This window comes from Aplysia californica, unplaced genomic scaffold (genome assembly GCF_000002075.1).
Source record: "Aplysia californica isolate F4 #8 unplaced genomic scaffold, AplCal3.0 scaffold00293, whole genome shotgun sequence".
Lineage (NCBI taxonomy): Eukaryota > Metazoa > Mollusca > Gastropoda > Aplysiida > Aplysiidae > Aplysia > Aplysia californica.
Genome location: NW_004797563.1, coordinates 402,956 through 420,591, shown reverse-complemented (window position 1 = coordinate 420,591; position 17,636 = coordinate 402,956). Strand labels below are relative to the sequence as shown.

Genomic DNA, 17,636 nt, shown 5'->3' with positions numbered 1-17,636 from the left:
GACAATAGATGAAAACTCTATGCAGCCACTTAAATTCAAATCATTGTGAATTCAGTAGAGTAGTGAACAACCTGGTGTCCTTAGACTGCACACTTTGCCAAGTTTCTTTCACCTGAAGCCAAACATTCCTGAACAAGCCATGCTTTCTTTTTAGTTTTTAGGTAGAAGTTGAAGTGGCTACCAAACAACTCCTGGGTGGAGTAAAGTCATACACAAAGTGTCAATTGTTTAACTGCAAGACATTAAAATTAAGGGTGAGGGTATGCTATTTGTATTATGTATGCTGTTACGTAACACAAGAGAAATTATGAGACATGCTCTTGGAATTAAAGGTGTTTTTTTAAACCTAGAATGGTAAGCTGCAACAAACTAGGTTAGGAAAAACCTAAAATTGGCCTTTCCAACTTCAACCAGTCTTTTGCTTCTCCGAGGACAATGAGCTCCCTTTAAACACCAGTTTGGGAAGGCATGGAGTTTGTTTGCAAAGCTAAAAAAAAAAACCTCCATAAAAAATGAATACATAATCAATTTCAAAACACAGCAACTACTACTTTTTCCTTTGACTTTATTAAAATGTGAAAATCATATTATACACTCTTTCAGTTCAATACAAGAAAATGGTACATTGTGCATTCATACAATAATATTTAATGATTGCAAGTGGACACTGTCTTGAAATTAACAAGACAAAGCTGCCTATCAACGGAAGGTTTTCAATATAGGCAACAACTTTCACTATGGCAGTGGAATGTGTCATTGTTACAGAAGATCACTGCATACACATTATTGTACAAAGGAAAATGTAACGGTCGCCTTGTCCTCCCTTTCAACACTCACTACTAACCAAGCCTTTTATAGGTACACACTGTAGAGTGTGGAGATTCATTATCAGGTCAAATACACACGTCACAGGATTCTATGCCAGTTGAAATTGTAACAGCATATATTCTTCTTGCATCAAATCAATGATCTTGAGGGATCATTATCAACTCACATAATTCTACTCCAACTGCTGAAGAGCTGAAGAGTTGATATTACCAATAATAGTCCCTGCAACTCTAGCCAGTTTGGCTTTTTGGTCTCATTTTTAGTCTTAGCTCACAACAGGTCAGGAAATATTAATTCGACAGCAGTAGCTCATCTGACATTGAAAACTTTTGCCAGTTACATGATATTGTCTTAGAAGATTTTTTTTTATCCTACTTACATTTTTTTGGAACAATTTTGAACATCAAAGTCTGCTATCTCTGCTGGACCAGGTGTTGTGAGATCTAGGCCTAGCCCAGTTACTTTATCTAAAGAAAAGTACAGACCAGCGTGAACATAGTGAAATCGGTGGGACACGGAAATCTTTTCTAAATGTAAGAATTCCGCTATGCAGATGTTTTAAAACTACAAAGAATACAGTTTAAGAAAAAAATTTGGACCTGGAAGTTGGTTCACTATGAGCACATTTTGTTATGTGATTGCTAGACTAGATCTAGGTCCACACGATTCTGGCCTGCATTGTGCAGACAAGCCTTGATGTGTTTTTCTTTGTAAACAAAGCTTTCCCATTCTCACCGTAAAATAACATTCCCTTTTTAGCTCAAGTTTGTGGAGATTAAATTAAATAATGCAAAATTGCTTGCTTAATTTTACATGTTATTCTCTTTTACTTATGTTTACTTTCACAAACAAGCTTTTTCGTCTCTTCTGGTATCATATATGCATATAACGAACAGTGTATGCAAAGTTTCTCACAGATCTATGGCTATGTAAAATAATACCTTTCGTCAGCTGTCAAAATGCACTAAGCCTAAAATTCGGAGAAAAAAGAATTATTGTAGTTTCGTAATATGTGATGCAATAGTCTCCGCCTAAGATCCCAGTGCTTGGGAGCAAAGAAATGCAGGATCTTAGGCGAACAAGGATCTTAGCTGATGAACCCAGGGGAAAATCTATGGTGACCCATGTTAAGGCTCACAACTGGTAAAATGGTCTCCCTCTACTCTAAAATGAACTGACATGACCCCTGGGTGGGTTTATCATCATGGCGAGCAAAGATATCAATGCATGTGCTCAAATATTTTGTCAAAATTCAAATTCTAAATGTTGAAAAAAGCAAGTAAAAATATATATTTACGGTACAATTGTTAAAATAATTCAACAGTTTTTTCTCTCTCCTGAGAAATTTTGCTATCAGGCCTTGGAACATTTCAACAGCTTGTTGACGATTTGTGTTGCTTCAGTTTGACATTGGTTGAAATGTTGTCTCTCTTACAAAGACATTACTGTCCCCATCCCAGGGACACCTTTGTTCTCCCTGACAAATATATATAAGCAGTAAGCATGAGAATCTTGGGAATACTGCCAAGCTTGTGATCAAAAATGGCTTTTAAGTTTAAAGAGTACCATTATCTCTTGCACCTGGAACATCCTTTATTAAAACCACTTTTTTCCTCCTGAAACTTCACATAATCTCAACAAATCTCAACTTCCAAAATTCATGGAAATTAACTGCATATATATGAGAAAGACTAATTGTTCTATAATAAATGTCTTCCAGCCTGAGATAGTAAGAGACACTCAGACAATGCCAAAATGAATGACTTTCACATTGCCTCCACCAGTCCCTCCTCCATCATCTTCATCCTCTCTTTTGGCTCCATTCCTATCTGCAGCTGCTGCTCCACCTTTTAAAAAAGACACAATGAAGACACTATTGAATATATGAAAAGGGAGTGGGAGGATTTGGGTAAAACGAAGTCATGAGAACTTTTTTGGGGCGTTCATCATGTTAATAATCATAGTATGGCAGATTTGTCAGTCAATGTCTTTTCAACAAAGAGTAGATTTAAAGCATTTTCACAATCGAGATCAACTATGAGTAAATAGACATTGTTTTTGTTCTTTATTTGTACATATATAATGAAAAATTTTTAAATAAGAATGAGTAAACATGAAACATGCATTGAAAAGACACCCCATACACACCAAAGAGTAAAATAAAACAAAAATAAATGCAAAGACACCTAAGCATTGCAGAGTGGTCTCTTGTCTACTTTTGAACAGACTTCATTAACAGCTTCACCCTGTTAATAACATTCAATCTAAAGAAGTCAGCCTGCGCAGGATGTGATGTACGAGATCATTTTTTTATAAGACCACAGCAAAGAAAATAAAAAAAGTTGAAAAATCACAAGCCTATTACCTTGTGCACCCGGTAAACTTGGCTCCATGAGAGCAGCTGTATAGTCACTAATGAGTTCATCTTGGAGGTTGAGCTCACTCATAGTAGACAGTCCTCTGTGCACACGTTTGAAAAAAAAAAAGCTCTGATCAATGTCAACAATACATTTTATCATGGCAAACAAAACAAAATTCATATAATTTCAACTGAAAAGGTTTCTATTGTGTGATGGTTTTGGTTAAACTCATTGTCATTGCAAAAAATGATCCGAGTTTGATTCATATGCTGAAGAAAAGTATTTCAAAAAGCATTAGTATCTCCATTTCTCTTGTATTAAAATCCAGTTTCCAACTTGTTACAGTTTTTGTCATAGCTGTCAAATGAGTTACAAAATCTTCCCTTTGAACCAAAAATTATTACTGTTAATGCTCTTGTTCCGTAGAATTTTAGCTTCATTTTGTGCTATTCCCTGTTTTCGTGTCTGGACGTAAGTGCTTGGAAAATAACTGACGTCAAAACCAGAAATAACAGAGTTAGTCCAATATAGCAGTCTCAATATACAGAGAGAAGAAAGTCCACAAGCTATTGGATTGCTAACAACAATAACAACCCTGCAGAAGTCTGACAACAGTTTGATTCTGTGGGGGAAGCCTATTTCATGGAGTACCTGTGTTTCTCTGCCAGGGTGCTCTATCTCACTCAGCACAGGTTGGCCTGTCAAGCAGGGTCAAAATACCTCACCTGAATAATCTACATTGAATTGATGAGGTTATTATTAAATATTTACAATCAATCAGTCCTACCCATTGGCAAAATGTGCATCAATACTGGCTTCTGACAGCTCCCTTAGACGCCTGGACTCTTCAGTTTCCACAGAGTAGCTCTCTTGTTGCCATGTCATCTGGCCTGGCATTGGCACCTGAACAACACCGAAAATATGTACTGTTCAGATATTGAGTTAGCAATGTTATTCAGTCTAGCGTGCGTATTGCAAAATCAGCAAGAGAAAGAACATCTTTTTGTTATGAACTAATTTCATTATATACAGTACATGTTTTATGAAGAAAAAAAAATTTAACAACAAATCCAGGTCCTGGAAATCTGTCTGCTATAGGCGTGTTTGCTATACTATGTACGTGCTAGATTGCATGTATGTAGATTAAGGCACACAATCCACAGCCCAATTTACAAGATTTGCGATCTCTCAAGAAGACATATATATCACTGTTTGTATGACAAAAGTATTTGGAGAAAATGATTCTACAAAGTACACGTCTGTGGCTCAGAAACAACATGTATGAATTTAACACTTCTTTCAACAGTTTAAGAGTGCATACTGTTCAATCAGGGCTGTGCCAAGGGTAAAGTTGTTCCCGCATCCGATCCGGACATTGAGGATAGCCTTGTTAGTGAGACAACTTCCTGGGCCTTCAGTATATTGTGGTAGGGTGGCCAGTTCCTTTCCACGCTGCCTTAACTTTCCCAACTCGAAGTCAGGTACCCATTACTGCTGAGTGGGCAGAAGTGGGCAAAAAAAATGCGTGTCTGAACCGAGGCTCGAACCCAGACATTCCGCTTCGGAGATGAAGGCACTAACCGCACTGCCACCGCACCCTATGTGCCAAGGGTAGCAGCTTCAAATGTAAGCAAGCACTTTGAGCAACCATAATTTGTTCTTCTTTTATACTCACACCAAGACGTCATGTTCAGAACATGTCATTTTTATTATTGATTTTTTTTTTAAACTGCTCATGTTAGTCACACCTTTCTTATACATTGTAATGAAAACTTGGATCCAACTAATTTGAAAGTATGACCCAACAAACTTTGTAAGAGGCAAGTTTCACTGTATCAAATGAGATTTAACATATGTCCTTTGTGGCAAAAAACCGGGAGATCAAGTTTAAGAGAAACAAACCGACAAAACATTGATAGGACAATAGGTATCAGAATTAGAAACCTGAAAAAATATTTTTTAAACTTAAAGGATCACTCTCAGGAACTTGTGGTAACTTACACCTGCATGAGGTATGATGATTCACCTGCTACAACAAAACTTTGCACTTTCATTTCAACAAGACTGGTTTGTAGAAGGGTTTTATTGATGGGTCCTAGTCCTGTACTTTCCCTCTGGTTTCTATCTATTTTGTTTTCTCCCAGCAGTAAAATGTCATAATTAGCGTGTCAATGTGCAAGTTCTAGGTAATTATGTGCTACAGGCCTGCCCATAGCTCAAGGTATTTAGAAGGAAATATTGGCCCAATCCTAGGTAGAGAGACCCAATACTCTATGGGAACTTTGAAGACCTGTAGCTAACAGCAACCTTCACACTAGACACAGAGATGTCCATTTAGAAAAGAACAAGAAGAAGTGTCATTGTGCTTCTTCACTCAAAACAAAATATTTTTTATTATATAAATGTAACAAGTCCCAAGAGCTGCATATCACAATAAAAAATATTAGCTCTCACAGTGTTTTTAAGATAACCCAAAAATTGAAATGTTCAGGAAGATTAAAATTGCTTCAGTGACCCCACTAATGTAACCAATAGCATAATGCCAAGCACCTAGCTCTAGTATTACAAGAAACAGAGATACAAAGATACAAAAAAATTGCAGAATATAAATTTATGCCAGAATTATTTCCCAACACAGCACTCACTTCATCGATCAAGTTCTCCTCACAGATCCTCTCCCGGTAAGTGTTCCGGACTACAGTGCCAGCACTCATGAAATTTGAGTCGTCATCACCATCATCCAATGTGTCTGAGTAAAACCATCCAAAGTATTAAAAGCAGAGTATTGTGAATTCTCAAGATAACTATTGAGAACAATGTTGACTACGAGGATATAACACAAATATAACAATATTTGTTTATTCTACAGGCAGAAAATTCTCACTTAGCAACACTGATTAGGCACTTGACAATGAAGTAGGTCAAACTATACAAAACAAAATGTGTGTCATAACGGTGAAATCAGGCATTTGTCAAATCAATGAAGTAAAAAAAAACTGACAGTTTTGCATCTGCTGTGCTATTTTTATCACATTTTTTAAACACATTTTGGGCTCAACACCTTTTATATCCATTAAAAAATACATTTCTCCATAGAGCGTACTGATAAACGTTGAAAAAAAGAAACAAAAATTATAAATTTGCAGTTTCCAAGAACACTCAAGGTTTGGAAATCACCAAGCTTTCGCAAACATTTTCTCGCTAATTTTACCTCTGACACCACGTGACTCCACCTCCTTTAACCCCAAACTTCTGGACCTCTATTCAAGATAAGGGTACATTTTTCATCAAAAGCAAGGTAAATGAACAGGCTTTAAGATAATATCAATAACTACATACGCCCAAAAATTTACAAGCGCCTGATTCCATTGTGTTGTGACAAAAAAACAAGAAAAAAAACAAACAAAAGAAAGTATGCTCTCTAATCATCATATATGATCCAGTATCTCGAATAGCCAAAACTGTATTGCAAGGACTTAACAAACCATAAGTCAGAATGCAAACAAAACAAACAACCCAAAATATGAAGAGATTTATCCATAACACTGACACCCATACACTATTTTATTTAGGCTCTGTTCTTAAAATAAATTGATACTGTGATCTGTCAATTTTCCACAAATCAAAAGATTGTGTAGGCCTGCATTTTGCTTCCAAATCAAATCTTTTCCAGAAACAAAATACAACACTCACCAAATCCCTCTGTTTCTATCTGCTCAGCCTTTCTCTTGGCTACTTCAGCCAACGCTGTCTCTCCCCGTTCTGCAGCCATATAATGAATATCCTAAAAGTCGGAAAGGAAAATTATTTTTATTGATCATGAGATCCATTTAAATATTTAAAACTATAGGATGCAGCTATGCGGTAAAAAAAGAAAAGAAGAAAAGATAATTTCAGATGTTAGCATTGTAAAATTTCCTCTGCTTTCAAGGCTCATAAATTTTCACTTTAAAAATAAAAAAGCCTTGAAAGCTTCTAAGGCATACACAATTAATGTCAAAACCACATCCTGTTCCATCTATTGCAAAAGGACTGATGTCTGATCATAGTGGTTGTCTCTAAAAAGTACTCAACATTGTCTGGGAAAGCACAGTGACTAGTTCAAAAGGGGTTTTATTTATTTATTTTTTTTGTTTTGTTATCTAAGTGGTTTACCCCCCAATCAACACAATTTACATCATTTAGGAGGCCTTGCTTCTTACCCTGCATGTCTGGGATAAACCGAGCTAAGAAGGATACAACATCCCAGCAGAAGGACTAAGAGAGCCGATAAAAATTTTACTCCACACGAGAATCCAACTCAAGACTCCTGCGTGTGACAGCCAAGCTACTGTTACCACCACACAAAGGACACGTTTTTTTTTCAAAGTGGAAGATCATGATTCAAGAGAACAGACCACATGTAAGTCTGAATTTCATTTCAAAACCACCTGACTGTAACGTAACAGAATGTCAGCAACCAGCACTGTTTGGAGTTTTCTTTTCGTTACAGACTGTGAATATAGGATGGATACAACTCATATTAAAGATAATCTATTCTTTGAAAATTGGAATGATGTATCAAAGAAGAATATACATGGACCCCCATTAATAAAAAATGGACAGATAACTAAAATCAGAATGGAGGAAAATCCATAAGACTGAGTTTTTTCCTCTCTAAATATTATAAATCTACCAGGAGTGGATCAATCAAAAGAAAAAAAAGGAAGGTTGGTAAAAAAACACAAAATAATGTCACTGCCAGACACCTTAAATAAAATCTCACCATAAATAAGTCACGAGCTCCCATGTCCACTGCCAGAAGAAAAGCTTTGTCAAACCGCACGTACCTGTAAAATAAAAGGAATATCATTACTTTCAGAAGAGATAAATTCCCACTAACCAACAATGCTGTTAATGCCTCAGCAGAAATGTTCTAGAAATGAATTACTTAAAGAACACACGATTGAGAAATATTAAAAAGTATGAAAACCCAAGGAAAAATTTTGCTTTCAAGGCTGTAGGAGCATAATTTCATGTGAAAAAGGTACATCGTCTTAATAAAGTAACAGTTCTATTAATGGACTTCACTGTCATAGCTGTTTTTTTTATCTCTCAATGAATAATCATTAGACAATTCACAATCAGCATTAAAACGATAAATTTTATTATTTACGAAGAGTGTTCTTAATCATTGTGAGACTTCAAACTGTTTGCAAAAGTTACACCAAAGAAACCATACCTGAGGAGAAGATGAAAGAATCTCCTGGCTAAGAGTCCCACGGGCTCTCTGTATTCAAGAATTGTAGCTTCAGAAATTGCCGGTTTAGGAGCATAAAATGTTGCTAAAGCTACTTCCAACTGGGCTGAGGAAGTGAAATAATGGTAGGATAAAATTATACGAACTGCAGTGAGAAATGCGAAATACGATTTTCGTTCTACTGCAAACACTAAATGAAACTCGGTTTAACACTGATTTCATAACCTGTTCATAACATAACTGATAACGTAGATGCCTATCTATACAGGAAACTGATTACAGTTTATTCAGTTCTGGTTACATCCAAACAGCCCTTGTTTATGTGTTTATGCTTTAAATTGGCTGCATGTCTAAGAAGAATTCAAATTCTATAATACTTTCAGAGGATCCAAGAAGCACTGGACTAATCAATTTATTTATATGGTCCAATTTTCCACAGCTACAAGGTGTGAATGACCTTCATACAATAACAACAATATGAACAGAAATCCGCCGTCATTACCTATCTCATAGCTTACTCGCTTTAAGGAAAGAAGAAAGAAATCATCTCGCCATTTCATTTCAGGCAAATTTAATAAAAATAATTAGTTGAGGACTGACCTCTCATTTTATCAAACATTTTAACAAAAATTATGCCTAGTTTTTTTTATACATTTAATCCCTACTTCATGAACATAAGGCAACTTATTCCTTCAAAATATAAAATTCTAATTCTAAAATTAACAAAAACATAATGCTTATCTCACTCACCTTCTCTTTCTGCATTCAAAGGCATTCTCAGTAAATGATTGACAATGGTGGACAAGCAAGCATAACAGGCCGGACCTTCAGTATCCCATTTCATACTACACAATAATCCCACAGCCTGGAAATCGAAGGAAAAAAAAGTAGTTCTTCAACAGGGCTTCATTACAGAGTTAAAAACATACTTGAGTTATCGAACGGCTAACAACTTTAATGAAAATACAAATTGAGACCACACAGGTAAACCCATTCTCAACACCTCATTGACTCACTACATTGCAGTCACCTTTCCCTCTCAAATCATGACCAGTGCATGTTTTAAAAAACAAAACAAATTTAACTACCAGTATCATCATGGAGACCAATGGATCAGAAAATCTTATTTAGAAATGAAAATGATTGTCTTTGCAGCAACATGGTAGTTCTATAACTTTCCTTCCTCCTTGTTTCTCACATATGATCATCAGTTTATGATGGACAAAACTTTTAGTATTACCTCATCTACTTGACGGTGCCTGATGTACTCCTTGACCAACTCCAAACAGGAAAACCTGTCCTTCGTGCGTACACCCAGGTGGAATTGTAACAATGCTGCAGGACCCCTACAAAAGGAAACCAAAGATTTTTTTTAAAATGGGTTTGATTCAGTGAGTCTCATGTCCACACATTATTACTATAAGACAAACTATAATATAAAACTAGCAACAGAAATCACTTACAATAATTAAACTAACAGTAGGTTTCTTTACATAGATAAGAAAGGAGTGAAATTATTGTTTCATTGCAGCTGCATTCATTCTTCACAAGTGACATTTCTAAAGTTTTGCATCATAACACACACAAAAATAACTTCTTAGCATTTCAAAGGGATTTGCATTGTACTTATTACTAAGTCCTTTAAAGAATCCTCTATCATATCAGAAAAGCAGGGCATAACAAACTTTAATCCTATTAATCTAAAAGCCTTCACAACAATGATCACCACAATGTAAATACTTGTTAAAAGACAGGAACACTGCATCTGTGTTGGTGGTCATAAGTTCTGACGAGTGAGATCCAAATGGACACCAGTCAAGTTCATTCAAGGTGACAGAAGTTCTGAAGTAAAAGGAAAAGGTGTTAAATATTGGTTTTAAAAACATAATAACTGTATGATTCACTGAACACAACAAATCCACACATTCTTTAGCCTTCACCACCCCTAGTGGAGTGTAGGAAACAATATAGATCCATCCAAATGTCTCTTTCCTGAGCCTTCTTCTCCAGTCTTCCTATATCAGCCTTTCAGGTTCTTCACCAAGTGCTCTTTGGATAACCTCTTTTCTCTTCTTTCCTTTGGTATTCCAGTTAAGGGTCTGCCTTGTTACATATCTTCCTTGTTAAGTGTTTCCTACTCAATTTCTATCATATTGTTTTGCTCCTATTTAAAGCTTTGAATAGATGTCATCTCTCTATTGTGAGAGACTTCTATTACTGAGTCATTGTATGTGAAGGATTCTCTGAGGACAAGTATTTATGAAGCTTTGCATTTTCCTTATACCTTATAACAATATAAGTCCCCCACTTCACAGTCCAGTACAACAGGAGCAGTTCATCTTTGCTGTTGGGTATTCTAAGCTTAAACATAAATTTGAAATTGCCTGTGCTTCAGATATTCTTCAGCTCTAAGAAATGAACAGGTTACCACCCCCCTCCCCTCCCGCCTCAAAAAAAAAATCACCTGTGACACATGCGCACGCGCACACACACACACACACACACACACACTGATACACACACACATACACACATGCACACACACACAAAATAATTTCTTCCCCAGTGTAACAAACCGACACATTGATCCGAAAAAGAACTTTGAATTTCTGTACATGGACGAAACTGTTTTGTCAGCATCATGTAGAGCGGTACAAGCTGTATTAACCATAATAAAAAATAACCACAAGCTGACCAAAATAGTGACAATTGCTGTGGAGCTGGGTTGGAAATCTTTTTTTTTTTTCATTTACACATTCAAGATTTGATTCTAAGGGGGGAAAAGATGTTTTAACTATATTATGTTTTCTGTCATCCAAGAATATCTCCTTTCTGGAAGACACTGGTAAATCTACTATGGAAAAAGTTTTATGTGACACCCACATACACAAACCTCTTGTTCAAAATCCATAAAATGAACCATAAAAAAAGGAAATAAATGCTTTACTTCAAATAAATCTTCAGACATCTAAATTGCCAGCCATTTAATTTGTAAACATTTTCTTTACAAAATGTCATTTTGTACCAACAGACCTGAAAAACTTGCTGATTCTCAGAAATTTCTCTGGTGAAGGCTCCTCTGCGACCAGCTGAATCTTTACAGGACTCAGAGCACGGTCAAATATCTGCACAATGACATTTATCAGAAATTGTGTTTAGGAATAGAAAACAAAGTATCTTTTTGTTTCCAGTCTTATTTTATTTGAGACAAAACCTACAATCTAAAATAATCATGATGAATGATTAATTGAGACACACTTTTAACATTAATCAGAAACAGGTAATTAACTTAATGATTATTATTTCTTGAAACTTTCATATTATTTTTAATACACAAGACTGTGACTTAAATACAAAAAAGGCATGTAAAATTAGTAAGAATAAAATTAATCCTTTTTCTAAAGAGTATTAACAAGAAAACGATGCTTTCATTTTAATGAATCCCAAGAACTCTAAGTTAAGATTAAGAACAAGTCCATAAATGAGTGAGAGAAAGAAGACTCAACAGTCACTGCATTTATTAGAAAAACAAACAACAAGAGCAGTGAGTACGCAAAACTAAAATATCTCAAATAAACCAATCAGCATGGAAGGGATTTGAAAAAATACGACAAGTTTCTATTGATCATCACTATGCTGAAAATAATTGTAAAAAAAATAATTTCCTAAAGCAAAATCTTTTTTACCACAATTGATTCCTACCTGTATATCAGCTCTTGCACTTGCAACAATCACAAGATTTCCATGGGGATGCCACGCTATACAGGAAGGAAGCTGATGGTGGAATAGATATTCATTACGGAGAGGGTGAAAAATACATGCAGTAAAACCCTGGTAAATTGAACTTCACAGGACCAGAGGATCTCTTTGTGTTAAGCAGATTGCTAATGAAAAGATCAAAAATGGGAGGCGACTTCTTTCTTACTGTTCAGATTAGATGATATGCCTTGAGTAATCTATTGTTAGTCATTAAACAAATAAAGTGAGTAAATCTAGTCAACAACATGTCAGTGTCGCACTGGAGGTTTGTTTGATTTAAGTATTTCAGTCTGTTATATTTTCTTCTCATTACTAGGCCTATATAAAAAATGAATTTTGCTTTGAGCGTGCGGAAGAGCCTAAAACCAGAATATCCACTGTCAAGAACCAGTCTGGGTGTCATGATTCATGAATGTGAAAGACAAAAATTATTGCTCAAACTCAAAGTAGAGCAATAATTTGAATGGCTCAAGTAACACTGCATGGGTCTACTTGAGCCATTCAAATCTGGGATTTGGCAATCACTGAGTACCACGGCTATGACTCTGTTCACTGAAAAGTCTCTCCGGGTTCATTATTCTGTGGGCAGGTTTAATTTACGACTGTTTTCCTATTGTTTACTACCTTCACGGCACCTTTACTACCATTTACAACCTTTATGACCAGGGCGCTGAATTTACTACTTTTTTACGACTTTACGACCTTGCTGGACACCCTGAATGAGGTTCAAATTAGGGGGTTGTGGCTGTCTATCTGACAACTTTTCCAAAGCTACCACTCAGTTTTTGAACAAAACATGGAATTGATACAGCTGCGTATATTTCTACTTTTCAAGCTTTTATCAAACTTATATACTCCAAGGAAAAGCGTGAATTTGCTGCTGAAACCAACCATCACTGATGTAGGGTGTATTTGAAATCAATTGCAGGGGGTGGGGGGGAGGGGGGGATTTTGTACCGAAAGTGCTGTCAAACCCCTATTCTTTGTTCCAATACATAGTATCAGTTCTTAAGTCTGTACATTTCCAAAACGCATAAATTCATTGGTAAAGGATAAAGGATGAGTGTTATAAATTATAAAGAAAGATCACACATGAAGAGAGATGTTTTCTCAAAAGTCTAGCTTCTGACAAACTCTTTACGAACTCTTTACCAACAGGTAAATATTCAAATGTAAACTCCATCATAAAGACAAAAACAACTCACCACAGCTGCTCGTGTGTAGAGAGTCATCTTGCGATAGTCATCGTACATGACCTGGAAGACACATTAGCACGATAGCTTAATAACTTTAATTTTTTTCACACGATTATCCTTCCATGTTTTGGAAAAATACGTCTTCTTTTATTGTCAGGTTATTTCTTTTTCAAGCTTTAGAACTTCTATCCCCTCCTTCCCCTTTTTTTTGTGCCGCCCCCCAGAAATAAATAAAAAGAAAGTTATAAACTGCATGTTGCCAGTTTGTTTTAAAAGGAATGTTACAAAAAATAACCAAAAACTTACTGCAAATCATGTCAAATTCGTGATACCCAAAAATACTCAAAATACTACCTATTCCATAAACTGTACAACAATCAAAAAGCAAATTTATTGCACAGGAAAAAAATAGTACCGGTATGGCAAAAGGTCAAAGGTTAGTCCAGATTCGAGAAACGAAAACTAGAAAAAAATCTATTCCAGATACATTCTTGTTTAGACAACCTTTAATTCTCTTTTTTTTTATGATTTGAAGACTGTAAAAATAGTATAGTATTTGAACCGAATTCCTAAATTCAGGTGATTTTGTACATCTACCCAAAAGACGTTTGTTTTAACAGGAGATGACACTGAGGGAAACAATCCTTGATATACTCATAATACAATGTTCAAATACTTATAGCGCCTTCTCACCAATGAGCCATCAGACAATCCGATGAGAAGTTTGTCCTCCTGAGGGTTCCTGCCTTGGCACACAATGGTGTCTGTATGGACATAAGAAAATACATGTTGTTTAAGCCTTTTGGAGTCAAATTCTTCACCAACAGTAGCAGCTAATTCCTTTAAATTCCTGTTCAGTGATCAATCTTTATAAAAAAAGCCAAGCCTAACATTAAGGAAATCTTGTGGGGAGGAAGAAGTGGGATGTGCTACACAATTTTTTTCCAGCATGGTTTTGGTCGAGTTTACCTCCAGCATTGCATTTTTTCACAAGCTGGTTTTGGTCAGGATGAACACCCACATTGCATTTTTAGTGCCCCGTTTTGGCTGGCCAGGCTTAGCTTTTTACTATAACCCCTAATTTTTCAAGCACTTTGTTTTGCAAAGCTCCGGACACTTACAAGCAGTAACTAGCACAAACTTCGAACAATATTTTTCTTTAAAAACGTAAAAGCCTTACTTTTCAGGGGAACAGTCACAACAGATGCTGTCTGAATCTGCAACAAAGAAGAGATTCATGGTGCTCAGGATTGTATAGACTTCCAAAATTAAAACAGTTATCTAGCCTGTCATCCGTGTACTACAATGTAAATACCATTTTCTTGCATCTTGTCCCTTTAGCAATACTATTTCTTTAAATATCTGACAGAATATGCACAATTACATTGAATACATTGAATGTGAGTCTTCTAGATCAGGAAAGTGAAAGATTCACAGAAACACTTATCCTCAAACTGCAAGATTTTACTTGCAATAAGAATTATTTCAATGTTTCTTTTTTTTTGGAAAAATATGCCCTCAAGCAGTAAGATGAAAATGTATCTGATTTGTAATAAGTACTATACGCTCTTAAAAGTGAGAGAAAACCCTACCTTTCCTCTGATTATTTCATATGTGCACATTCTTGCTTTCACTTCTCCATGTCCTTTGGTCTGCTGCTCAACAGAAAAAATCCTGTGAGGCTGCAAAAGACTTTAGAGGAAAACAAAATAAATGACATCTAAACTTTTGCTTAAAACTACCTTCGGTTTAAACAGAATGTGTGTACATGCAAATCAAAATCCCAAATATATAATATTTACAAAATAACTTTTACAATCTCTGTTCATAGAGAGCCACTGAGAAGTTTAACAAGGCAATATCCCTTACAGAGGCATTCAGAGAAACACTTTCTCTACAAAGCGATATTCTTTAATAGCTTCAGTGTATACTTAAAATACATACAGTAAAAGCTAATTAAGAAAACAAAAGCATAAATGAAACGCAGTTTTATCATACTAAATATCCTGAGATAATTTGCATTTTGAGAAAAAAATTATATTTTAAATTATACAATTCTTTTCATAAAAGTATAGAAAGGACAGAGTCTTCCAAAAATGTAAAGATTTGACTTATACAAGTAGTACAATTTGCAATGGCACCCTCAGATGTCAAATAGAATTTGGAGGGACATACTTACATTTCAGCACAGAGAGAGAGAGACAGACCAAGTCTCTCATCTTTTCTTTATAATCAGTTCTTTGATTTAGATGGAAAACTATTACTCCCATTTAAAAGGCAATTTAAAAAACTCCCCATTAATTTACTCATTAATTCAAAAAGCATGAATGGGATACATTTCTTGTGCGAAGATCATCAAACATTTTCAAATCATTGTTAAATACATGTACTAAGCCCATACCTGAACTGAGAATGCAATGGATCACAATCAGTTTTCAAGTAAGTCATAACGTAAGCCATGGGGCTGAAAAAAAGAAAAGAAAACCAGACATAAAATCTACTGAGTGGTAATAAATCAAACATATATTACTTCCTTAAATTAAATAACAACTTCTCCACTCCCCCTACACTATACAACACACATAAGACTCCACATTAAGGGTAAAGAGAAAAATGAACGTACAAACAACAGCAAGACAACTTGTGCATTTCAATCATCACAGCAAATCACACATGCACTCACAGGAAATCATTTGTTGGAAAAACAAATTTTCACAACACAAAAGTATTATATTACACAATAAACACTATGAAATCAACACTGCAAGTATTTACATTCTTAAAACTGGCATATTTTATTTTTTCATTAATAATAAATAAGAAACAGCATTTGTATAACGCAAATTCCAGATCAACACCAAGCTCTATGCCCTTTTCAATCTACATTATTTCCCCAGCAGACCTGATAGCATTCTGAAATAATCTCACCTTCCTGGGAAGCATACCCTGCAAACTGCCATTTCATACCAACAAGATTTGCCACTGTCTATTGCCAGGTACCCATTCCCACCTGGGTAACTTGAGGAAAATTTGTGTAAAGCGCCTTTTCCAAGGACACAACATCGGGCTTGAGGCTCCAACCCCCGAACTTGCAATCTCACAATTATGTATGACTGATGTTATGAAATGTAAAAATGGGAATGAACTATTTTGCGAATGTTGAAATAACGATTCTTTAATATCACAATTATTTCCCCTTCTTGATACGTCACATTTTGTCTCGTCTTGAATTCACACGATATTTCAGTGTAAAATAAACAACAATAAAATCAGTTCACCGGCAGGTAGGCAATAGAGCGTTAGTGAGTTTTCGTCTTCTTTTCAAGTATTAATCTTTTTATAGTGTGAGGCCATATGCAGCCGTCACACTGACCATGAGACTACGGTACCGATGCCATTCCTATCTTTTAAATTCATATAAGGAAACTTATTAACTTCACATAAGGCACAGAATATAATGCTCCATACCCATTTAAGGAAATGATGACAATGTTTGCTCTATCCTTGTCACTTGAGATAGGACTCCAGGGCCAGGCCTCCCCGCTCTCCACTGACCACCATATCAGCAGCTAGTGAAGGAAAAAATTTAGCCATGGTCAGGGGTGAGCTCACTAGAGACGACAAAATTATTTTTTTTTAACCCAAACCTACACACATAAATTTCAAGAAATAACCTAAAATCATAGATTGACAATCACATGGCAAGGGATGTTGATTTGTGTAACAACGCAGTGGAATCACGTGCTCGTCAATTTTTGGGTACGTGGACTTATTGGTATCATCTTAAAGCTTGTTCATTTGTGTTGCTTTCAATGAAAGAAATACCTATTTATCTTGAATAGAAGTCAAAATATTTGCGATAGAAGGAGGAGGGGTTTCAGTGATAAAAATAGCATAGCAAAAAAATGGCAACCAAAAGTTGACAATTTCAATAGCTTGAGAGTCCCTGACGATGATCAAATTCCATATTTTGTACCTTTAATCAACGTTTCTCTGTAAAATTTTCATGGAAATGGGTATTTATATGGACACGAAAGGTGTTAAGCCAAAAAAATGAAAATTCGATAAAAATTTTCAAATATTTTCAAACTGGTTGAAAAGTGCCTGTTTTTTTTTCAAATTCATTATTTTGACGAGTGCCTGATTTCACCAAGATGCCTCACAATTAGTGTTTTATGATGTGTGTTTGTGTGTGTGCCTGCACGTGTGTGTGTGTATGTGAGAGAGAAAGAGAGAGAGAGAGAGAGAGAGAGA

General features: G+C 35.6%; 1 protein-coding gene across 3 annotated transcripts in view; it reads right to left on the bottom strand.

The window, feature by feature from the left end:
* Positions 1-545: 545 nt before the first annotated feature.
* LOC101860345 (WD repeat-containing and planar cell polarity effector protein fritz homolog) overlaps positions 546-17,636 on the bottom strand; it is a 29,753-nt gene continuing 12,662 nt past the window's right edge. For all 3 annotated transcript variants that reach the window (XM_035970608.1, XM_035970607.1, XM_035970606.1), the window contains 18 exons: positions 16,851-16,951; positions 15,784-15,846; positions 14,975-15,074; positions 14,563-14,599; positions 14,076-14,146; positions 13,392-13,442; positions 12,130-12,201; positions 11,461-11,552; positions 10,168-10,269; positions 9,668-9,773; positions 9,178-9,292; positions 8,410-8,533; positions 7,954-8,017; positions 6,882-6,972; positions 5,834-5,937; positions 3,976-4,091; positions 3,194-3,288; positions 546-2,675 (listed from right to left, as the gene is read on the bottom strand). In XM_035970608.1, coding sequence (XP_035826501.1) covers positions 2,569-2,675; positions 3,194-3,288; positions 3,976-4,091; positions 5,834-5,937; positions 6,882-6,972; positions 7,954-8,017; positions 8,410-8,533; positions 9,178-9,292; positions 9,668-9,773; positions 10,168-10,269; positions 11,461-11,552; positions 12,130-12,201; positions 13,392-13,442; positions 14,076-14,146; positions 14,563-14,599; positions 14,975-15,074; positions 15,784-15,846; positions 16,851-16,951 — 1,611 coding nt within the window. In that variant the 3' untranslated portion in view covers positions 546-2,568. The remainder of the gene's footprint in view (positions 2,676-3,193; positions 3,289-3,975; positions 4,092-5,833; positions 5,938-6,881; positions 6,973-7,953; positions 8,018-8,409; positions 8,534-9,177; positions 9,293-9,667; positions 9,774-10,167; positions 10,270-11,460; positions 11,553-12,129; positions 12,202-13,391; positions 13,443-14,075; positions 14,147-14,562; positions 14,600-14,974; positions 15,075-15,783; positions 15,847-16,850; positions 16,952-17,636) is intronic.